General features: G+C 40.7%; 1 protein-coding gene across 1 annotated transcript in view; it reads left to right on the top strand.

Annotated features, from left to right (window-relative positions):
- Nucleotides 1-534: 534 nt before the first annotated feature.
- Nucleotides 535-23,762, top strand: part of UTP18 (UTP18 small subunit (SSU) processome component homolog (yeast)) — a 37,916-nt gene continuing 14,688 nt past the window's right edge. Inside the window, exons 1-9 of the mRNA XM_012661548.1 lie at nucleotides 535-981; nucleotides 2,587-2,699; nucleotides 4,829-4,927; nucleotides 10,012-10,079; nucleotides 14,058-14,146; nucleotides 15,691-15,816; nucleotides 15,916-16,090; nucleotides 20,946-21,046; nucleotides 21,322-21,412. Of these exons, the coding sequence (XP_012517002.1) occupies nucleotides 589-981; nucleotides 2,587-2,699; nucleotides 4,829-4,927; nucleotides 10,012-10,079; nucleotides 14,058-14,146; nucleotides 15,691-15,816; nucleotides 15,916-16,090; nucleotides 20,946-21,046; nucleotides 21,322-21,412 (1,255 nt within the window). The 5' untranslated portion in view covers nucleotides 535-588. The remainder of the gene's footprint in view (nucleotides 982-2,586; nucleotides 2,700-4,828; nucleotides 4,928-10,011; nucleotides 10,080-14,057; nucleotides 14,147-15,690; nucleotides 15,817-15,915; nucleotides 16,091-20,945; nucleotides 21,047-21,321; nucleotides 21,413-23,762) is intronic.

The following is a 23,762-nucleotide window of genomic DNA, read 5'->3' on the forward strand; positions in this document are numbered from 1 at the left end:
TCCCAGGGACTGCGGCGACTATAGGGGGCCCCTGGCTGGGCCCAGACCGGTGGCGGCTGCGGCAGCCCCCGGATTTCCCCCCTTTAACTCGGGTGGCCCCAGGATATCAACAACATTAGCATAGCCCTCCCTCCCCAGCGCGCCTGCGCCGTGACCCGCGCCCCGATTGGCCCACTTCCCTACATACCCTCCTCTCTCTCTTCCAGCGTGGGACCCTCTGCAGGCTCCGTACTCTAAGGACCGTACCAAGACGAAGGGTGGGAAAGGTTTTGGGGCTAAGCGGTTAAAGTCTGAAGGAAGAGTAGAAATTTCATTCAGTCATTCCAGTTTCTACTCTGGCTTGCTTGCGCTCCTTTCAATATGTTGCAGCTGCGAAGTTGTGCTGGGAAAATTTTCCACTCCAGTCACGCCGCCTCCCCCTACACCCGGAAGATCGGCCCTCCCGGAGGAACTCCCCCGCGGGGAGGGGCTGGAGAGGGAGTGGGAGTTACGTAGGGAGGGAGTGTTGGTCACGTGGCGAGAGGCTGCACAGGCTCCTTCCGGCCCCCTGGGGCCTCGGCGGCGGCGGAAAACGAAGCGCCCCGGCGCATGCACAGTGAGGTTCCACGTGAGCGCCTGCGTTTCTTCTCAAACCTAACGATGCCGCCGGAACGGAGGAAACGAATGAAACCCGACCAGAGGGCCGCAGCAAGGCCGAACCGAAAGACCCGAATGCGGCCGGACTGCAGAGCCCGAAGGGGGCCGGGCGGGCCGCCCCGAAAGGCTGCCCCTTCATCCCAGCGGAAACCGCTGGCCCGGCGGGGCGCGGCGGCCGCTGCAGTCGCAGTCGCGGCGGCGGAGGAGGAGAGACGGCTCCGGCAGCGGAACCGCCTGGCGCTGGAGGAGGACAAACCCGCCGTGGAGCGGTGCCTGGAGGAGCTGGTCTTCGGCGACGTCGAGGATGATGAGGACGCGCTGCTGCGGCGTCTGCGGGGCCCACGGGTGAGGGAGGCCGCGGCGCACGGGCTGGGCGCGCTCGGGCGGAGCGCGCGGTGGGCGGCGAGGCTCCGGGGGCGGAGCCTGGGCGACCTGCGGCGGAGAGAAACGCTCAGGTGGGAGGGAGCCCGAGAACACGGGCGCCGAGGGGCGCGGCTGCGCGTCCCTTGCCTCTCGGCGCTAGACTGAAAGTCTCTGGAGGGCGGAGACCGCGCCTTTCTCCGCCCCCGAAGGAGCCGCTGCGTTTGGTGTCCCTTTGTTTTGCGCACTGTAGTCGTGAGCATCTTTCAAAACTAGGCTCCTCTATCCTCTCCCGAAACTCAGCGTGGTCTTTTAATCACCTCTCGTGATTAATTCCTTTCCGTGATTCAGGAGTTCACTTTCGTTGATGGAATCCGTTCGTGGGCATGGGCCTGGGAATCTGCATTTTAATAGTTTCCCCACGCAGTTATGGGACACACTTTTGAGAATGATCGCGTATTCGTCTATTCAACAAATGTTTTCGAGCCTGTTTGTTGGGTGCCAGGTACTCTTCCTGACAATGGCAAATACTGAGTGATTAATTATACTTTTTGCACATATTTTGTCGCTCCTTTTATTTTCTACCTGGCTTTTCTTCCAAGATACAGAGTCCTAGGCATTATTCTAGGCGTTGGAGAAGACTGGGCAGTGGACAAAACTGACAAAAATCCCTGCCCTCTTGGATCTTGTGTAGTAGTGGCAGAGATAAGGTAAAGGAGAAAAGTAAAATTCAAGTATGTTGGATAAGTGCTGAAGAGAAAAAGAAATTCGGGAAAGGGAGATGAGCGTGTGTAGAGGAGGACTGTGAAATTTTAGAGGCCAAGGAAAGCGTCACTGAGAAGTAGTCAGTCAATATTTGTTAAATGAATGCTGACCTAGAGTGTCAGCTGATTGCCAGAACCTCCTTTTGGGTGCTTGTGGGAGAAGCCGCAGCAGCGATCTAGTCGGCAGATAGAGAACTGCTACTGGAAAAACGACGAACCGTGTGACAGTTTTATACTCAGGAAAAAGGAACAGTCTACGGAGGAGCGGTTTGTTGGGATTTCAAACAATTTGTTGATCTTCCATTGGTAGTAGGCAAGTAGAAATCACTTGGACATTTCTGTGGTGGTTTTGGGAAAGCTCAAACAGGCTTGGAGGGGTATTCTGTGGTGTAGATTTAGATTTGAGAGTATGGCATGAAGTTTCTTAAGGAAGTAGGTAGTCAAGGTCGGCTAAGAAAAATGGAGATATCTTCTTGGACACTAACTAGTCTGCCTCTGGTCCTGTAATTGCTGAAGTTCTGACATTTCTCTTGTTCCTTTTTTCTTCTGTCAATACCTTTTGTTCTTACTTGGTCTTTACCTTTCAGCATGTTGATTTTCTCTGCTCGAGTGTTCCATCCTGCTTTGCCTTTCCATCCAGTGGTGTCATTCTCTGGTCTCATTTTCTGCTTCTGCCTCCAGCGTTGGCTGTGATAGCATTCCATCCCGTTATTCCACAAGAGGGCCATAAAAAAGCATTTTACAACTCGTTTTACTAGAAGGCATGTGTGTGTGCCACCACTTGATAGGAAAAACTCAGTGCTTGAGGACATTTTGTCTACTCTAGGTTCAAGGACATGAAGACTCAGGTGACTCAGAAGTGGAGAATGAAGCAAAAAATAATTTTCCAACTCAAAAGAAGCCAGTTTGGGTGGATGAAGAAGATGAAGATGAGGAAATGTAAGTTGCCTAACTTTTCTTCCAGAATCCCTCTGGATACTTTAGAAATCGTTTTCTTTACAAATTTGTGATTATGTGACTATTTGAGAAATACCTGAAAGCATAGAAAAGGTCATTCATCATTCATAAGCCCACCACCAAGGAGAAATGATTGTTAGCATGTTGGCATACTTCTGTCTCCTGTCTTTACTCTTCTGTGCTGTATAGAATGGCTAAGAGAACACAATGTTTGGAGTCAGATCTGAGTTTGCCTTCTAATTTGGCCAGTTCCTACTTGACCATGGGCAAGTTTGGAACCTACCTTTTTTTATTTGTAAAATAGGCATAATGGTATTAACTATATCAGGAGGCCATTGGGATTAAATGAAATAGTACATGCAGAACTTTTAGTACAGTGCCTGAAATTGAGTAAAGACTAAAAAACTAATTAGCAGTGTATATACTTTCATGGATGAGGACGTACTGTATACTCAACATTTTGCTAGAGTGCCATGGCATCAGCCTAGCTCACAGCAACCTCAAACAGTTCTCCTGCCTCAGTCTCTGGAGTAGCTGGGAGTACTACCATTCCCGGCTAATTTTTTTGTTTTTAGTAGAGATGAGTCTCGCCCTTGCTTGGGGCTGATCTTGAACTCCTGAGCTCAAGCAATCTTCCTGCCTGGGCCTCTCCGACTGCTAGGATTACAGGAGTGAGCCACCACACCCAGCCCATTTTGACTTTCTCCATGTAAAATTATAAGCATTTCTCCCCACTTAAAAACCTAGCTATTGTTTGATAGTTTTTCTTATTTCTCCTTTGAATAAATTAATGCTGAAATAAGCATCTTTATGAATAAACCTTTTTTTGCTTTTCTCATTATTTCCTTAAGAAAGATTCTTTGAGATAGAATTACTTGATCAAAGAGCAGTTATTTTTAAGGCTTTTGATAATTACTGCCAAGACTGCGTACCATGAGGTTCTACTAATTTACCTTCTTGTTGAAAGGGCCCATTTCAATCTATTCTAATAGCGATGACTTACCTACTTTTTCCGACTTTGTCAGTTTGATGGTGGGAAATATCTCTGCCTAATTTGTGTTGAGAAAACATTTTTGTTTTTAGTCATTGGCATTTCTTATAAGTATTCTTTGTTATGTCTTTGTCTGTTGGAGGCTAGTTTTAATGATCTTAGTATATTCATTCTTTACATATTGAGAATTTTAAACTTTTATATATCAGATTTATTGTAGGTTGTCCCCCAGCTTTCTTTGTATAGAAGTTTTAAATTTGTATATAGTCAAATCTGTGAATCTTTTCCTTCATTATTTTTACAATTTTGTAAATACTAAAAAGTTCTCTATCAGAGAGAGACAAATGTTTGCCTATATTTTTCCCTCATAGTATTGTAAGATTTGCTTTTTATATATTTAGCTCTGTGATTTACCTGGGATTTCTTTTGGAGAATGGCATAAACTGTGTATGGCTAAGTCATGACAAATTTTCTGAAATATTAGCTTTCCGAAGGGTTAACTAGATCTGCAGTCCCCAAACCCTCAGGTCAAGGCCAGGCCACACAGCAGGAGGTGAGTGGCAAGCCCAAATTTACTGCCTACCTAGTGTTCCCAAAGCTCCCCGTAGCTCAGGGAGCTCACATCACTGCTTAAGCCGTGCCTCCTGTCAGATCAGCACAGGGGAACCCTACCATAAACTGGGCATGTGAGGGATCTAGGTTGCCGCTCCTTCTGAGAATCTAATGCCTGATGATCTGAGGTGGAGCTGAGGTGGTGATGCTAGCACTGGAGATCAGAGGCAAACACATATTATCATTAGAGAGGTTTGACTACACAATAAATATAATGCACTTAAATCATCCTGAGACCATCCCACCCCCTGTCCTTGGAAAAATTGTCTTCCATGAAACTGGTCCCTGGTGCCAAAAAGGTTGGGGACTGCTGAACTAGATGATCTGAAGAGAGATTCCTTTTTGTTTCAGGAAAAACAGAGACTATGCATATGAGGAGTTCACATCTAACAAATCTTGCTTGACATGTATTTTCCATTACGTGTTTTCTTATGCTACTAAAGGCAGCAGCTATTTACGTTGACTTTTTAAGTCATTATTTAAAATATGCTGTTCTATTTTTTTATAGGGTTGACATGATGAACAATCGGTTTCGGAAAGATATGATGAAAAATGCCAGCGAAGGCAAACTTTCAAAAGACAACCTTCGGAAGAGACTTAAAGAAGAGTAAGTGTCCTATTTCATGTGATTTACCAAGAGATGTATATAACCAGTGGTTTCTTCTGGTTTGTTCATTCTTCAGCTGTAACATCTTCTTGGATAGTTAAATTTCCATTTTGCAACAGGAGCATTGCTTTTGGAGGCAATAACTACATTGCAATATTTTGTGGGGCAGGGGAATAAAAAATTTGGAAAAATGGAAAGAAAATTTGGAAAAAATTTAAACAGTAATAATATTACTTACTTGCATGTTCATTTGTATATGGTAAACCATCTCTTTTCCATAATTTTATAATATGAAAATTTTCAAGAATTTAAATACCTGCAATCTGGGTTCAGTTTTTTTTTTTTTTTTTAACATTTTGCCATATTTGCTTTATATATTTGGGGTGTGTGTGTGTGTTTTCTCAGTCTATTGGGAGTAAGGTGCAGGTAACACAACACTTACCCCTAAATTCTTCAAGGTGAATTGCCTAAGATTAAGACATTTTCCCTTCATATATACAATACCATTGTTATACCTAAGAAATTAATAGCTTAATAGCTCGTACTGGTCCATGGCCTGCTAGGAACCGGACCACACGGCAGGAGGTGAGTGGTGAGTGAAGCTTCATCTGTATTTACAGCTGTTCCCCATCACTTGCATCACTGCATAAACTCTGTCTCTTATCAGATCAGCAGCGGCATTAGATTCTTTTTTTTTTTTTTTTTGAGACAGAGTCTCGCTTTTGTTGCCCGGGCTAGAGTGAGTGCCGTGGCGTCAGCCTGGCTCACAGCAACCTCAAACTCCTGGGCTCAAGCAATCCTTCTGCCTCAGCCTCCCAAGTAGCTGGGACTACAGGCATGTGCCACCATGCCCGGCTAATTTTTTCTATATATTTTTAGTTGTCTGATTAATTTCTTTCTATTTTTAGTAGAGACAGGGTCTCGCTCTTGCTCAGGCTGGTTTCGAACTCCTGAGCTCAAACAATCCACCCGCCTCGGCCTCCCAGAGAGCTAGGATTACAGGCGTGAGCCACCGCGCCCGGCCGGCATTAGATTCTTATAGGAGGATGAACCGCACTGTAAACTGCGCAGGTGAGGGATCTAGGTTGCGTGCTTCTTGCGAGAATCTAATACCTGATTATCTAAGGTGGTGATACTAGTGCTTGGAAGTGGCTGCAAATACAGATTATCATTAGCAGAGAGGTTTGACTGCACACAGACCATAATAAATCAATTGCTTGCAGACTCATATCACACCTTATCAGTGAATGGCAAGTGACAATGTAGTAATAGAAATAAAGTGCACAATAAATGTAATGTGCTTGAATCATCCTGAAACCATTCCCTTCACCTCCTCACCCTCACGTCTGTGGAAAAATTGTCTTCCATGAAACTGGTCTCTGGTACCAGAAAAGTTGAGGACTGCTGCCTTATCCAAAATGCTTGGGACCAGAAATCTTTTGGAGTTTGGAATTTGGAATATTTGCATTATACTTATTGGTTTAGCGTCCCAAATCTGAAAATCCGAAATGCTTCAGTGAGCATTTCTTTTGAGCATCATATTGGTTCCCAGAAAGTTTTGGATTTTGGAGCATTTCAGATTTACATTACATTTAGCATTACATTAGGGGTTGCAAAATGGCGTTTTTTCTGATTCTGTCCTTGTTGTTGAAGTCCCCATATATAGATAATCACGGAAACCTGTTGATTGTAAAAGGTTGTTTTTATTAAATTTACTGAACAAGAGAAAGGACCATCTTAATAGAACACCGCTTTGATAGAGTCTCAGTTTTTATGGAGGAATTAGGGAAGCATATTTATGGGTTTTGGGGCTGGGGTTAATCATAGGGGTAGATTCAGGGTGGAAGTTAATGGTTATGGTCTTGGGCAGGTATTGGTCAGAATTTTTAAATTAGGCAAGTTGTTGGAACCATTGTCTTTGGAATAGAAGTCTGTGCAGTTACTGCTGCTGTGGTCTTGGAATGTATGGCCTGCATGAGCTGGCTTTATACAATTTGAGCTTACATAGGTTATGTTGCATGCCGTGTTTTGTTCTATTTTGCAAGTCATGGTATGGTTTATGTGCACATTGTTTTATTTCTTTTTTTTTTTTTTTTTGAGACAGAGTCTCACTCTGTTGCCCGGCCTAGAATAAGTGCCGTGGCGTCAGCCTAGCTCACAGCAACCTCAAACTCCTGGGCTCAAGCGATCCTTCTGCCTCAGCCTCCCGAGTAGCTGGGACTACAGGCATGCGCCACCATGCCCGGCTAATTTTTTCTATATATTTTTAGTTGTCCGATTAATTTCTTTCTATTTTTAGTAGAGACGGGGTCTCGCTCTTGCTCAGGCTGGTTTCGAACTCCTGAGCTCAAACAATCCGCCCGCCTCGGCCTCCCAGAGTGCTAGGACTACAGGTGTGAGCCACCGCGCCCGGCCTTGTTTTATTTCTTATTCTACATGTATTGGTGAACATTCTTTTGCAAAGAGCTTCCCCCCGCCCCCACCCTCTGGATTACACCAATATTCTTTTGGATTCCTGGGTTTTATTCAGTTTGTTATAATTGTAAGGCTTTGCTCAAATTGTCCAGATTTGGCCCAGAGGAGCCCTCCAACCTGACTCCTATGTTCTTATTTCCTAGCTTTCTGGTATCACAGAGATGTCCCAAACTCACTTTGGCCTTTTCCTGCCCCAGATCAGCCTATTTTTCCAGGAATCCTGGTTTCTTTTAGTGGGATGTGATACTCAAAAACAGGACACCTGGTGTGGTTAATGTTATGAGACCACAGCTCACTGTAATGTTGAATTCCTGGGCTCAAACAATGGTCCTGCCTCAGCTTCCCAAGTAGCTGGGACTATAGGCATGCACTACCATGCCCGGCTAATTTTTAAATTTTTTTAGAGATGGGGTATTGCTTTGTTACCCAGGCTGGTTTTGAACTCCTGGCCTCAGGTGATTCTCCCATCTTGGCCTCCCAAAGTGCTGAGATTACAGGTGTGAGCCGTATTATAAGGATCTTATTGCTTCTAGGCTTTTAGTTGAACAGACCTGGGAAAATATGTATATTTTTAAATAATGGTTTCATATTGATACCTCTAATTGAAACTTCCAGATCTTTTAAAATATTTAAAAGTATATTTATTTTTGTTTTTATTGATAATATTTTTTAACATTCCTAGAGGTTCACTGCATTATCATTGTTTTTTAAAAGTAGATTTATTGTGGTATAATTCACGCAGAGTGAAATTAGAACATTGCCATCACCCTCTAAAGTAGTGTACCCCTTTGTGGTCAATCCTCTATCTTCAACTTCTAACCCCTGACAACTACTGGTCTGCTTTCTGTCCTTAAAGATTTGTATTTTATAGAATGTCATGTAAATGAAATAATGTGTAGTCTTTTATCTTTTTTATTTATTTTTTAGAGGTAGGGTCTCACTCTGTTGCCCAGGTTGGAGTGTAGTGGTGTGATCATTGCTCACTGCAGCCTCCAACTTCTGGGCTCAAGAGATCCTCGTGCCTCAGCCTCAGTACTGGGATCACAGGTGTGAGCCACTGTGCCTGGTCCATTTTATAGTCCGTTGAGTCTCTTGTACCCATTTACTGAATTTATTATTTCAGACATATTTTTTTCAGCTTTAGAAAATCTTTTCAGCTCAAAACCTTTTTTTCGCTTATTCCTATTTGCCCTTTTATTATGTTTATTATATTTCTTTTAAATACTTGAATGTATTTGTTAGCTATTTTAAAGTCTTGTGTGCTAATTCTGTCATACCTGTCATTTCTGTCTGTTTCTATTGAGTGATTTTTCTTCTGGTTATAGTTCATGTTTTTCTGCTGCTTTGTATGTCTAGTAATTTTGATTGAATGGATTCTGGGCAGTGAGAATGTTGAGTGGATTTTGCTTTTTGCTCTTTGGCTTGGCAGGCAGTTAAATGTCTTGGACATCAATTTGATCCTCTCAAGGCTTTTTTAAAAATTTTGTTAGAGCAGGTCTAAAGTAGTGTTCACTCTAGGCTGGTTTAGCCCTACTGCTAAGGTATGACCTTTCTGGATCTCTGCGGAACGCCACGAGTGTTGAGTAAGGACCTTCCCTCTGACTGGTTGGAACTCAAATGTCTGAGCTTTGGTATTGCGCAACTTATAGCTCCCTAGGAGTTCTTTGCTGACCTCATGGAGTGTCGTCCTTGAGTGTGCAGCTTTGTATTCAGCAGAATTTTCATCCAACTCCTATGTGGATTTCTGGAGCTCTTTTTCTCCCTTCTCTCCAGTACACTGCTCCTCAAATTCCAGTTGTATATCAGCCTCTTTCAAGTCTGATCTTTTCTCACCTCTATGCCAGAGTCTTCTAAATGCCTTCAGGGGAAGATTCCTGGTGGCGATAGGGCTCATCTTTTGTTATTTCACCTCTCTCAAGGTATGTTGCCTATTGTCCAATTTCTGAAAACAGATGTTTTCATATATTTTATCCCGTTTTCTAGTTGTTTATGGCTAGTGGGCTTAGTTTGGTGAGCTAATCTGTGCTTCTGCATTAAAAATGAGAACAACTCTTTGCCCTTTTCCAATCCTTTAGAACACAACTATCATGCTTCTCTAAAAGCTTTTTCCAGAGTGAAATGCTCTGATATTATTCAAATGATATATGATGAAGCTTTGTATATTCTTACCAATCTGGTCATTTTCTTTTAGTCATGTTCTCTTGTGTGCTCTATGTACTGTGGCATTGGTTATAACCTCAAAGAGACTTCTCTGCTTAGTCTTGACATCTGGAATGTGTTGATATGAGCAAGTAAGACAACCATGTAACTAGACGTAAATAATTAACAAACGTATATTCAGGTGTCTGGTATCCAGGACTAGTTTAGGTGGACAGAAGTTCATGAAAGTTTCCAATATAGGGAGGTTGGAACTATTCTGTGTGAGTAAAGATAATAACTTCTATTCTTAAAGATAGTAACTTTTTTGAAAGAAAGTCTTTACATACTCTGAAGCGATATCTATTTTTATTCTTTATTCTCCGGAAATCCACATAGGAGTTGGATGAAAATTCTGCTGAATACAAACATGCAGTGGTTACAACAAAATTTTTTTTTATATTTTTGCTTAGATTTCAGCATGCCATGGGGGGAGTACCTGCCTGGGCAGATACAAATAAGCGGAAAACATCTTCGGATGGTGAGTATTGATACTGAGTATTGATATCTCTGTTTAAGTTAGTAAGTCTCTATTCTTGTTTCGTTATTATTTGAGTGTTTTTATGAGGCTTGTTAAAATCTGGCATTTCAAATATGTCTGTTTTTTTTTTTTTTTGAGACAGGTTCTTATTATTTTGCCCAGGCTGGTCTCAAACTGCTGGGCTCAAGGGCTCCTCCTGCCTTAACCTCCTGAGTAGGTGGGACTACAGATGCACTATTGTGCCTGCCCTTTTTTTTTTTAATGTCTAGTTTTAAAGTCTACGATTTCTCTGCAGGAAGCTCTTTTTTAACAGTATACAGCTTACTTAATAGCATTCCCTACTGCAATGAAAATAAAGGGTAGATGAATTTTATGTTTCTTTCTCAACAGAACCATAGTTGTATTATGGCATAGTATTAAGGAAAAATGAGTATTGTTACTTTTTGACTTAGAGCTCCTTCTGAAGACATTGGCAGCTAATCTAGCTGTCCATTTGGAAATGGAGTTCTTTACAAGGAGCACATGTCAGTTCAAGCCCAAATGATTAGTCACGTTATAAAAATCTGTTTTTCAACTTAAGGTTTTAAGTTCGGCTTGTCCCATAACTTTTTTACGGTTTTTAGATCTTTTGAGTTTAGATATTGTAAATATGAGTGGCTTAGCCAAGATCTGACCTGTGTGCTTGGAGTTATGAATTCTAGACTTAGAATTAACCTTTGAAATCCTTAGGGAGTTTGGAGTGTATCCTCTCACATAAGATAGGCCCCGCCTTCCTTAGCTACCTTGATGTCTGATGACCTATTTGATTGCCACCACTATCACCTCTCCCTCCTTTCTCCCCACCCCTGACAGTCTTCGTGGTATTTAAGTACAGGGAGCCCATACAAGGAGCCAGTGTTTTATATAATTCTGTTAGAAAACTCAATCTGTTATTAAGTAGAAATTGACCTTCTGGTTTCCAGCCAGATGCTTTTAGAAGTTGAAGGAATCTCAGTGATGAAGCCTGACTTTTGTCTATTGCAAGAATCTTTTCCACTTTTTTATCCTGCTTAATATATCAAATAGTGTTGTATTCTTTACTAGACTGTTTCTTCCCCTTTTCACCTTTTCTTTAGGAACTGTTAGAAACTTTTTGCTGTTTTAAAATTTACCTCCTGGCAACTCTTTAGTCCTACCTTTTGAATATATACAGATTATCTTAACATTCTTTCTGTTATTTGGGAACTCTCTTTCCACATTTGTTTTTTAACATGTTAAACATTCCTTGTTCCTTTGAACATTTTTTCTATGACATATTTCTAGACCCTAGGTCGCCAGTTTGCCCTCCTGGATGAAACGTAATTTTCTTATCCATTTTAGAGAGAAATGCAACAGTTTAGATCCATGTAATTGTAGATATGGTTATGCTAGCTTTTGGAGCAAAACCTCCCAGATTCCAGTGTTTTAATCTGATTGAAGTTGTTTTTTTTCCATGCACATAAAATTGGAGTGGTGAGAAGGTGATGCTCTGCTTCAGAGACTCGAGTTTATAGAGCTTCAGCCATCTTCAGGTCAGGTGTTCTAAAATTGGCCAAGACGTTGACATCCAGTTGGCTTATGGGGTGGAGAGAGAGGCTCACCCAAAGGAGATTTCTGTTGGCCTTTGCTGGAAGTGGTACATGATACTGTTACGTACATTTCATTGGCCAGACCTCAATCACAAAGCCATATTAACTGTAGAGGATGGCAGGAAGTGTACTTTGGCTTTGTGTGCAGGAGAAAAAGATAATGAATTAAGTCAACAGTCAGTCTGGGATATCCTAGTCTAGTACCTTCATTTTACAGATGAAGGAGGTTCAAAAAGTGACTTGTCAAGGTATGCTTATTATTGGCAGAATGGTGACTAGAGCTCAACTTCACAGTTTTCTCCAATGTGTTATTTTTATCTGTAAATACTTCATTGGTTTTTTTTTTAAAAGAAAAGTACTCCATTTTAAATATAACCACAATACTAATATCGTATACCTGTGAAATTCAACAGCGATTCATTAATGTGGATGGTTTTGTTGCTGTTTTATTTATGTCCCCCTGCTGCAGTCATTTTAGCTTGCTTTTTATTCTGCTTAGACCTCATAGTGCTTTTGAACTGGTTTGATGTCCTTCGTAAGTTTTGGAAATTCTCACCTATTGTTTCTTCAAATATTGTTTCTTTTTCTTTTCTTTTCTTTTTTTTTTTTTTTTTTTTTTGAAGCAGTCGGAGTGGAAAAGGAACAAAGGAATCTGTAACTGGTTGTGATCAATTCTCACTGTAACCTCAAACTCCTGGGCTCAAGTGCTCCTCCTGCCTCAGCCACCTGAGTAGTGGGACTACAGGTGTGCACTACCATGTCCGGCTAATTTTTCTATTTTTTGTAGAGATGGGTTCTTGCTCTTGCTCAGGCTGGTGTTGGAACTTCTGATCTCAGGCGATCCTCCCAATTTGGCCTCCCAGAGTGCTAGGATAACAGGCATGAGCCACCATGCCTAGGCCTACAGCTAATTTTGAAATACTGTCAAAACATCTGTTGGGGGCTTAATTTTAATTATTGTATTTTTCAGTTCTAGAGTTTCCATTTGGTTCTTTTTTTAATATTGTAATTCTCTGGCTCAATTTTGAATCTTGTCTTTCATTACTCTTGAACATATCAAACAGTATTTTTAAAATTCTTTTTTTTTTTTTGAGACAGAGTCTCACTCTGTTGCCCTGGCTAGAGTGAGTGCCGTGGCGTCAGCCTAGCTCACAGCAACCTCAACTCCTGGGCTCAAGCAATCCTACTGCCTCAGCCTCCCGAGTAGCTGGGACTACAGACATGTGCCACCATGCCCGGCTGATTTTTTCTATATAGATTTTTAGTTGTCCAAATAATTTCTTTCTGTTTTTAGTAGAGATGGGGTCTTGCTCTTGCTCAGGCTGGTCTCGAACTCCTGACCTTGAACGATCCACCCACCTCGGCCTCCCAGAGTGCTAGGATTACAGGCGTGAGCCACCGTGCCCGGCCTAAAGTTCTTATCTGATAACTCCATTGTCTAGTTCCTTTTGGAGGTTGTCTTATTTTTCCTTTTGGTTTTTAGTCAAGTTATTTTAACTCATCAGTATTTGCCTGGTTACATTTTATTGAGTGCTGGACATTGTGTATGAAAAATAATGTAGATTAATTAGATCTAGGATGATGGTTTGTATGTTTGTTTCTAGGTAGGTAGTTTGGCAGAGGGCACTAACAATCCCAGAACATTTTTGTTCTAATGAGGAATTGTGAAGGTTGAAAGCGAGGTTTCAGTTCTTGGAAGATTTTCTTATAATTCTTTGATTTTGCCCTTAATCCTAGGTGTAGCCTTTTGTGACCCCAGTACAAAAAGCCTGGTGGTTTGCTGAACCCCTTCAAGATGCTGAGGGGGCTTTTTAGTGCTAGTTTTTGCCTTGTTAGCCAAGTGTTTTAAAAAGTGTGCTTAGCTTCTCAGCTGTCTTTACTAGAATCACCAATCATCTCCATGGGAAACGCAGCCCTATTAGATCTTTCTGAAATTCTGATACACAATTTGACATTAATCTTTCATTCAGCTGAAAGTTCTAGTTCTTTTTCATGTGAATTGTTAAGCTAGATCTGTTGTCCACCCTATTGCCACTTTTGCCGTAATTATACAAGTTGCTCTTTTTAAATGAAATGCTGGTTTTAAACTTTTATTTCACTTCATCTTGTTTTAGTAACCGTCTGTGTATGTGTTAGTCTTTCATTCCAGAGTCAAACTTTGATTGTAACTATAGATATTAAGCTGTGTTCGTCTTTTTCTTCTCCTTTAAGTATGTTTGCTGTTTTTGGTTTTACCAATTGCAGCTTTAAAAAAGTGATTGCGATTGGGAGGCTGGGAGGGGAGTTGAACTTGGAAATACAGAAGTTTGGGGTAGGTAAAGGACCATCTCATTGATTTTAAAGATAAGTCTTGTGGGTTTGTTTGACTTAGATGAAAGCGAAGAGGATGAAGATAATTTGTTGCAAAGGACTGGGAATTTCGTATCTACATCAGCTTCTCTTCCAAGAGGAATCTTGAAGGTGAGAGTCAGTTAAGTTGGGGCCTATCCAGCTATTTACCTCTGAAATTCAATCTGCTTCCCAGTTACAGATGCATAGATTCCTATCATCTGTGGGATTAAATATGTTTGCTATCATTTTGCCTTGGTAAATACTTATGTTAGAGTTTTTTTTTCTTTTGCAGAAATGATCAAGAGGTACTAAATTATGTTCCCAGTAACTCTAGAAATCCTATTTGATTTCTCCTTTTGCATTTCTCTTCATTTTCGTTGGCATCATCCTAGTCCATCGTGCTGTGCCCAGTGTATTGCAGTAGTCTGTGACTGGTCTCTACTTCCACTTTGTCTCTTCCTAAACCATTCTTAACGTAGCAGCTAGAGGGATCTTTTAAAAATAAAACATCAGGTCATGTCACTTTCCGTTGCTTTTTCAAAACTTCTGAATTTCCCATCATAGTCTACATTACCCTTCATGCTCTGGCCTCTGCCTGCATCCTTGTCCTTGTCTCAGACCTCTTTCCCCTTATTTCCTACTTCCTTTGTCTATTTTTTGAATGTGCTGGGTCCTTTCTTACCTCCGAACCTTTACTCTTGCTTTTCCTGCCTGTCTGTTCTTCAAGCACTGCTAATGGCTAGCTCATTTGTACCTTTCTGCTCCAGCGGCACCTTAGGACCTTCTCTAAAGCAGCTATGCTAGTTGCTTCCTAACTCATCACTGTGTCCAGCTTGTTCCTTGTGCTCACCATGTACCTACCCGGCGTGGTGCTTTGGTTAAATATTTGTCATGTTAATCGATCTCTCTGTGACATAGCTCTTTTTTTCAGTTATACAGTGGCATGTGTATTTAGATGGAGCAAGGGAACCTGTCATGGTAAATTACTAGGAGACAGAGTGATTCCGTCTCCTCCCCACCTTATGAGGACGCTTCATTCAGCTCGTCACAGGGCGAATTCACTTCTGTTGAAAATGTAGTTACCATAAAAACTTCAGTGGTTACAAAAAAAATGCATATAATACTGTATTTTAAATTGAATTTTAAAAATTCAGGAGGAAAACCTGTAAAAACAGAAGATATAACTGAAAATGGTTCAAGTGACGCGTGAGATAACCATTAAACTAGCAACCATGTCCCCTGAGAGAAGAAAGTAAGCTATCTGTGCCAACAGTAGGACTGTGGGAACAACTACAACGCCTGTCGTATTTGTGCCATGAATGCGAAGATGCCAGAGTAGAGTTTTGAGTGAAATTTCCCCAGAAGTGAAAAATCTTTTCACCCAAATGGATGTATCTTGGGGAAATGACTATGTACTAGTGGTCTAAGAATACTTAAATTTCGACTTTGGGACATGGAAAGGACTTTAATGATTTAATCCCTTCATTTGAAAGGTGGTGAAAGAAGATTCTTGTAAAGTGACTTGCCAGTTGGTGCCAGAGCTGTGATCTTTTCGTTACCATTCCAGTGCATTTTCTTCTGCATTGTAAACCATGATGTCTTGTCTTCATGCTCTAAAGAAAATGATGTTAACCCATTTGAATTGATAAAATTCCAGCTTTATTTTTCCATAGATGAAGAACTGCCAACATGCTAATGCTGAACGTCCTACTACTGCTCGAATCTCATCTGTGCAGTTTCATCCTTGTGCACAGGTTGTGATGGTTGCTGGATTAGATAATGCTGTATCACTATTTCAGGTATGCATTTTGAAATGAAGACTTGTAGTGAAAAGTATATACTATCAGCATACAGAGTCCATGGAAATAACTAAAAGAAATATTTTGTACTTCTTATAGGTTGATGGAAAAACAAATCCTAAAATCCAGAGCATCTATTTGGAAAGGTTTCCAATCTTTAAGGCTTGTTTTAGTGCTAATGGAGAAGAGGTTTTAGCCACGAGTACCCACAGCAAGGTTCTTTATGTCTATGACATGCTAGCAGGAAAGTTAATTCCTGTGCATCAAGTGAGAGGTAAGATTTCTGTTGAACATGGAGTCCATCATACCTCTTAAGCTGAGTTCATTTAACAGTGTCTACAGCCACTTATTTCACCCCATAAGATTCTTAATATAGTATTTGGAAAATGTTATTGTGTTACTGAGATAGTATGTTTGAATGAAACCAGTAAACTGACTTTTTAATCAAACAATTACGGGAATATATATCCTCTAGACCAGGAGAGAATTGCAAATACTTGGTTGTAAAGTTAGCAATTGATGCAGCAGAAAGAGCATGAGCCAGGGAGCTAGAAGACCTGGGATCTACTTCTTTGGACAAGCTGTTTCACTTGTCTGATCATCAGGAAATTTGGATATCCTCTAGTTTTCATATTTGTTATAATAGAATTTTGATTTATATTTAAAGGGAATAAAGCACTGCTTTGAGGGGTACTTATGTATTTTAAAGATTGAACTACTTAAAAAAAGACAGCTTTCTTAGTAGGTGAAAATTTATCTTCTCCGTTACCCATTCTTCCCCTGTGTTTTCCAATCCCTCTTACTCTAAAATGTACTGCCACCTTCATGAATCCTTTGGGAACCCAAAGCCCTTGTAATGGGGTTGGCTGGCTCATAAATCTTGGGAGGTAGTGTTGGCATATGCCACAACTCACTGGTGGTCTCCCTATTAAGCTGCATGTGTGTGCGCCTAGAAGGGACAAGAGGGGCTCTGTGCAACCATTTTTTTTACTAGTGGTTGAAAGTGAATAAGGCCAACTTTGGAGACATTTATGATGTTTATCTTCAGCATTTCCAATATTGTCTTTCCTGTGTCCCCTGATGCTTTTAATGAACCTTTCCAAATAGGTTCTTGGTTTATCTAATCATGCTTTAAGTTAGGGCGTCTCAGAAGTTACTGTGCACATAAATCACCTGGGGATCTTGTTAAGCTGAAGATTCTGATTCTGTGGGTCTTAGGTGGTCTTGGTTTTGCATTTCGGACAAGCTCTCAGCTGATGCTGATGGTCTGTGGACCTCACTTTGTTGAAAAGCCTTAAACCATCTTCTCGTATTGAAATATAAAGCACTATGTAGTAATTATTTTTACATATCATTTTACTAATTAAAGGAATGGATTTTAGCCCTTCCTCGGCTTTTGTATCCTCTTGGGAACAAGCATACCAAGAGGTGGCCAAGATATAGTTGGTGATCTTTACCCTGAATCTGCTAGGTGTGCAGGAGGGTATATCCATTCACCAGCTGCTTTTTTTTTTTTTTTTTTTTTTGAGACAGAGTCTCACTCTTTTTGCCCAGGCTAGAGTGAGTGCCGTGGCGCCCGCCTAGCTCACAGCAACCTCACATTCCTGGGCTCAAGTAATCCTTCTGCCTCAGCCTCCTGAGTAGTTGGGACTACAGGCATGCGCCACCATGCCTGGCTAATTTTTTCTATATATTTTTAGTTGGCCGATTAATTTCTTTCTATTTTTAGTAGAGATGGGGTCTTGCTCTTGCTCAGGCTGGTTTCGAACTCCTGAGCTCAAACAATCCACCCGCCTCGGCCTCCCAGAGTGCTAGGATTATAGACATGAGCCACCGCCCCCAGCCCACCAGCTGCTTTTGAGGGATGGCATTCATCTTTCCTTCCTAGTATTTTCCCTTTTCTTCTTTCCTCAATAAGCATAAGTTGGTAATACTAATAGTTATGGTAGATTTATTTCTTTTTGTGGTGGTATGTTATTGAGCACTATTCTCAGTCTTTCATCATTATAGAACTATAAATAACTCAAGAAATTAATTAAGGATATTAGACTAAAGGGGGAAATTGCTGACTAGTTAGGACATATAAGCCTTATGTATGTGCAAACTCTTGGTGGTCACAAATGCTACTTTGAAAACTGAAGAATACAAGATTGATGCACATGGTGCATTCATTAACCTGTCAGGGTTCGTAACCTGAGGTCCATAATGTGGGGTCTACAGACTCTCAGAATTCTCTGAATAGAATTCAGGACTCTATGAAGTTGCATGAGAAAAACATTATGTCTTTATTTTTGTTAACCTTTAGCATTTCCTTCAGTTATGAATGACTTATTCCTAGTTTTTTTCTTATTTTTTTTTCTTTTTATTTTGCCTTTCTTCCTGGACACAAGGAAACAAAGTTATGAATGTTTTAAACAACCATTTCAAGAAGGGGACTGTACGTTTCATCAGACTGCCAAAGGGTCCATGGCGCAAGAAAGATTAAGAACCATAGAGTAGTTTTTGTTTATTATTGAGGAGGATAATTCTCAATGCCTCGTGTTCTCAATAAACAAAAAAAGGAATTTGACCACTTGGAAATCATGGTTGGTCAGGTAGCCATTTTGATTTTAGGCATTATGGTATGGTAGTGTCTGAGCCTGAGTTTTCTCTTTCTGTAAATTCAGAGGGTCATACATATTAAAAGGTGATTTTTTTTTTTTTAAAGCTCCTAATTTAGCACCTGCTGTCTCAGTAAATACTCAATAAATGGTAACCTCTGGCAGTGTTAGGAACAGCATGCAATCTGTCTGATTGCAATCAGTCCACTTGCCGTCCAGTGGAGTTTGGCCATTGGTCATTCCTTTTTTGCCATTTGCTCAGCAGTTGACCTGAACATCTCATCCACCAATCTATAAAAAGATTTACATCTGACATCTTTAAAGCATTATAATTTATTTCCCTAAGCTGTATTATAAATTTTATATGGCTCCTATTTCGAAAGGTCAAACATTTGTAAAGAACAGCTATAATACTGGTATTAGCATTTATTGTCACTATTTTTTGTGCAGCTAAAAGCAAAATGCTACATATAAATAGGATAATGTATTGTAAACTTTGGGTGAAAATACAGTTATAATATTTTTCTTATTTTTCCAATTAATTGCTAAAGCAGCTACTTGTCCTTATTTGTTGGAAGTCTATTATTTCCTTCTTTAGGACAACTCCCCTCCATTGAATTGCCCGAAAATAGCAGGCTTATGTAGGCCAAAAGAGTAAGGTCTTCTAACCACCTGCAGGCAGAGAGAGCAGGGGACTGTGTAGCGAGTCGTCTGGCATATTGCCTCTTGCTGCCACATTGGGTCTGTGTTCATACTGGTCCTGCACAATATGTTGGGACCTTGTTCACTGTTACTCTGATGATGCCCATGCCATCTGTATCCCTACAGGACTGTAGTGGTGCCCATCTGTGGGCTCCAAGGTGAACACTTAGTTGCACTTTCACATTCCCACTGCCTGACACTGTGCCACATTAGGGTTAGGTCTGGAGGAGTTTCCAGCTGTAGCTTTGTACTGTGCTGGAACTAGCTGCCCATTCCTGCCTCATTATGTAACGATATTTTCCTTATGTTCGGAACTTCTGTATACTATAGTCAGTACATAAGGTTTATCCAGAATTTGGAATTAAAACACTTGATAGGAATAGTGAAGTACCCTTCATAGAGGCAGACTGGTCATCAGCAGAAGTAACCCCAGTAATTGGAAATACGTGTCTGAATTGATAATGGGAAACATGAGTCCAACCAAGGAAACTAGGGTGTAGCCTCTGGGAGGCAGGACTAGAGTGGAATGTCTGGTTTGTAGTAATGTTAAGTAGGAGCCTTAACTAGCATTTTCCTTTTAGGGGAACAGGGGTACTTCACCAGATTTTCTAAATCTGTTTTCTCTAATTAATATTTTAATTTAGCAACTTGAAAATTTTGAAGTATATTTATTAATATATATTTTTTGACTAGGCAATACATTCACATGGTGCAGGAATCTAATATGTACAGATGGGTGTAGAGTGAAAAGTTTCTTATGCTCCGTCTCCCTGGCCACCTACTTCCCTTTCCTGGAGGTAGCCAGTTGTACCCATTCTTTTTTTTTTATTTCAGCATATTATGGGGGTACAGATGTTTAGGTTACGTATGTTGCCCTTGCCCCTCCCCCCGAAGTCTGAGTTTCAAATATGTTCATCCTTCGGGTGGTGCGCATTGCACTCTTTGTGTATGCATATACCCGTCCCCTCCTCCCTCCTCCCCCCTCCCCCCCTGCCCAACACCCAATAGATGTTATTCTTATCTGTGCATTTATGTGTTGATCAGTTAATACCAATTTGATGGTGAGTACATGTGGTGCTTGTCTTTCCATTCTTGGGATACCTCACTTAGTAGAATGTACCCATTCTTTTGTATCCTTTCAATTAGGCAACTTCTTCATGAGTAACTTGACTCTCTAAGCATTTTGGTATCAGGAGGAGTCTCCTGTATAGTCAGTGTGAGCCTTTCAGGCATGGAAAAAGAAACGTGTCCCTTTGTAAATAAATCAGTTTACTCTGGTTTATATGCTTAGGTCTAAAAAGCTAATCAACTCTTAACTACACTGATAAGTTGTGAAATTTTTGTTTGGACCCACCAAGTTAAAGGTTAGACTCCTGTTCATCATGGGGTGCTTAGTAGGTGGCCAGGAACTAGTTTATATATATATTATTATATTTTTGGCTGTCTCTAATGTTAGTGTATTTCTCTCCTGGTGATGAACTTTGTAACAAAGAAGTATAATTTATCCTTCTAGTTAATTAGAGGTGTTAATGCTTACATTTGGAAAATTGGTTAGTATGTTTACTGTTTGGAGAGCTGAATCTCTGGCCTGCAATTAAAATGGGGAATGCTAACCAAGACCAGAGAGGTTTGCTAAGCACTTTGTAGTTACCTTGTATTTGGGTCAAACTCACTGATACATGAAGTCAGACCTATTCATGGTCTGAGCCAAGTACCTCAAATTCTGTTTAATTTAATATTTTGAAAGGTAAGAAATTCAATTGTCAGTAGAAGATAGCTTTATTGCAAACCACATTAAACCGTATTTAATCTCATTTCCTTTCTTAGGTTTGAAAGAGAAGATAGTGAGGAGCTTTGAAGTCTCCCCAGATGGGTCCTTCTTGCTCATAAATGGCATCGCTGGGTATCTTCATTTGCTATCAGTGAAGGTGAAGCATTATTAGTTGTTGTTCTTCTCGGATAAGACATTCATGTAGGGATAGTCTTGAACCTTAACTCAGTGAGTCCTTAAATATGCATCTCGAGTAGGGGTACACAGGTGGGACTTTGGGAGAAGTTGTGGGCAGTTGGGGGAGGAGAACCTTTGAATGTAGGGAAAACCAAAGTCGAGTAGGTGCTAGGAAATAGAGAACTAGATTGTTTTTATTCTACACAGTGTGATTGTACCTTCCAACAATTTGATAAGTAATATTTATTCTTTTAGACCAAAGAACTGATTGGTAGCATGAAAATTAATGGAATGGTTGCGGCATCCACATTCTCTTCAGATAGTAAGAAAATATACGCCTCTTCAGGTAAGTTAATGACGAGAGACACTTTGGATGTTTTTACATTTCAAATTTAACAAAAAACTGTGATTTTAAACTTGCTTTTTTAAATTAGAAAATCAGATTTATTTTTAGAATGCGTTTTTGTTGCCATTTGCTTTCTCCTTTACTAACTAGTCATAATGAAGGGCTAAACATTTAACATGCAGTGTTAACATGTTGGGAAAGAATGGGAAGGGAATGTTTATGTAAATGATGATTCAGGGGTAATCATTCTCCTGTGGTTCCGCCATGCTAAGATGTTAAAATGTTGTGCATATTCTCTTATTATTTTGTCTTTTGTCAATTAATTTGCAATGAACCTTCAGAGGGCAAAGGGAAAACTTCCACTACAGTTTCATTTATATTAACAATCTTGAAATAGAGATAATGATAGAAATAGAGAACAGATAAGCAATTGTCAGGATTTAAGGAGGACTTGGGGGCAGGAGAGAAGTGGAGGTGACTATATTAGAGCAGCATGAGGGATCCTTGTAGTGATGGAAAGTTTTACATCTTAACTGTATCAATATTAATATCCTGGTTGTAATATTGTACTATAGTTTTGCAAAATGTTACCATTTGGGGGGAACTGGATAAAGAGTGTACTGTGTCTTTTGTATTTCTTACGGTGTATGTGAATCTGCAATTATCTCAAAAGGCATTATTTAAAATAAGTAGTCACACTTCTCATAAAAATAAGGCAGACATAAAAAAGATTCATTTTTAAGGCTTGCTTTCTTTTTGAAATTTAGCAGCACCCTTTTTTTTTTTGGTTTTCACATTTTTATTCGTCATGGGGGAGGGGGAGCCTCCTCCCTGTCAATGGAGGTGCTCACAGTTTCTTCAGCCACTACAAGCTTGGGCCCTTGGGAATCCTGGGGGTGGCTGGGCACGTTGGGCATGTTCCCATCATCTTGGAGGGGCACTGGGTAGTTGTAGGGCGTGGCCTTGCTGATCATGATAGCGTACTTGGTGTAGGGACTGAGTGGGGGCAGAATTATAGCGAGGCCCCTGACGGTGAAGGAGATGACCAGCACTGGCTCCTCGCCCAGGCCTGCTTGAGGAAGGTGGCGAGTCTCACGGCTATCTTGGTAGCAGTACCCTTTTGACTTGGATAGTATGTTGAATTTTCATTATTGACCCATCTTTTCTGACATTTCTGTAGTTCTAACCAACTCTTTATCATCCCAGAAGGGTTCTAACCTTCACTTCCCTGACTGTCTCATGTCTTCTTTGACTCTTGCTCTTTATCCCTAAGGAACTTGGGAGCCATCCTTCGGGACAACTACATAATCTCAGTGTAGATCGTGCTCTGTTTGGTAGTGGGAGGCATTAGAGTGGTTCTGCTGTGAGTAGCGTTCGGCAATCTATGGAAGTCAAGGCTTGTTAGAATAGTTTTTATTTTATCTCAGGTAGGAGCATTTGGTAATATAGCATTAATTTTTTAAGTCTTAAAAAAAGATTTTAATGTTTTTTTTTTTTTTTTTTAAAAAGAGATGTAGTCTTGCTCTGTTGCCCAGGTCGGAGTGCAGTGGCACCAGTCATAGCTCACTGCAGCCTTGAACTCCTGGCCTCAAGTGATTCTCCTACCCCAGCCTCTTGAGTAATTGGGATTACAGGCATGAGCCACTACACTCAGTTTAGAAACTTTTTTTTAAAAAAGGATTAACTTTAGCATTAACTTTCATTTAATTTTTGTTTTTCTTTTTTTTCAAAAAAACTTTTTTTGTTGTTAGAGATGGGGTCTTGCTATGTTGCTCAGGCTGGTCTTGAACTCCTGGCCTCAGGTGATCCTCCCAAAATGGTAGGATTACAGGTGTGAGCCACCACACCTGGCCTGTTTTTATCCTAGACTCAGATTTTCACAAAGTTGTTTGTTTGTATATTTTAATTAACTAAGGTCACCAGCATCTGTATTCTCTATATTGTGCTAGGTTTTGTGAGAAATAGGGAATAAATAAATATTGGTTCAGAGTAATATTCCTGATGAAATGGTCCTTGACCATGGAGGAAAAGGGGTGGGAAGGGTTGGTCAGCACAGGTACTGAAATTTGGCATGTGAATTGGATACAGATATAAAATGTTTACAAATGTGGTCATGACTGTGATGAAGGTCCAATTTATCATAAGATAACTCGTAAAAAGTAGGGAAGGAGTAATCAAAAGTTGAGTCTTGGTAAGTTAGGGATTGCCTGCATTTTTTTTGTTTGAGTGCAGGTTTCGCTCTGTCGTTCAGACTGGAGTGCAGTGGCATGATCATAGTTCACTGCAGCCTCAAACTTCTGAGCTCAAGTGATCCCCCTGCCTCAGCTTCCTGAGTAGGTAGGACTACAGG

Source organism: Propithecus coquereli, unplaced genomic scaffold (assembly GCF_000956105.1).
Source record: "Propithecus coquereli isolate 6110/MARCELLA unplaced genomic scaffold, Pcoq_1.0 Scaffold119, whole genome shotgun sequence".
Taxonomy (NCBI): Eukaryota; Metazoa; Chordata; class Mammalia; order Primates; family Indriidae; genus Propithecus; species Propithecus coquereli.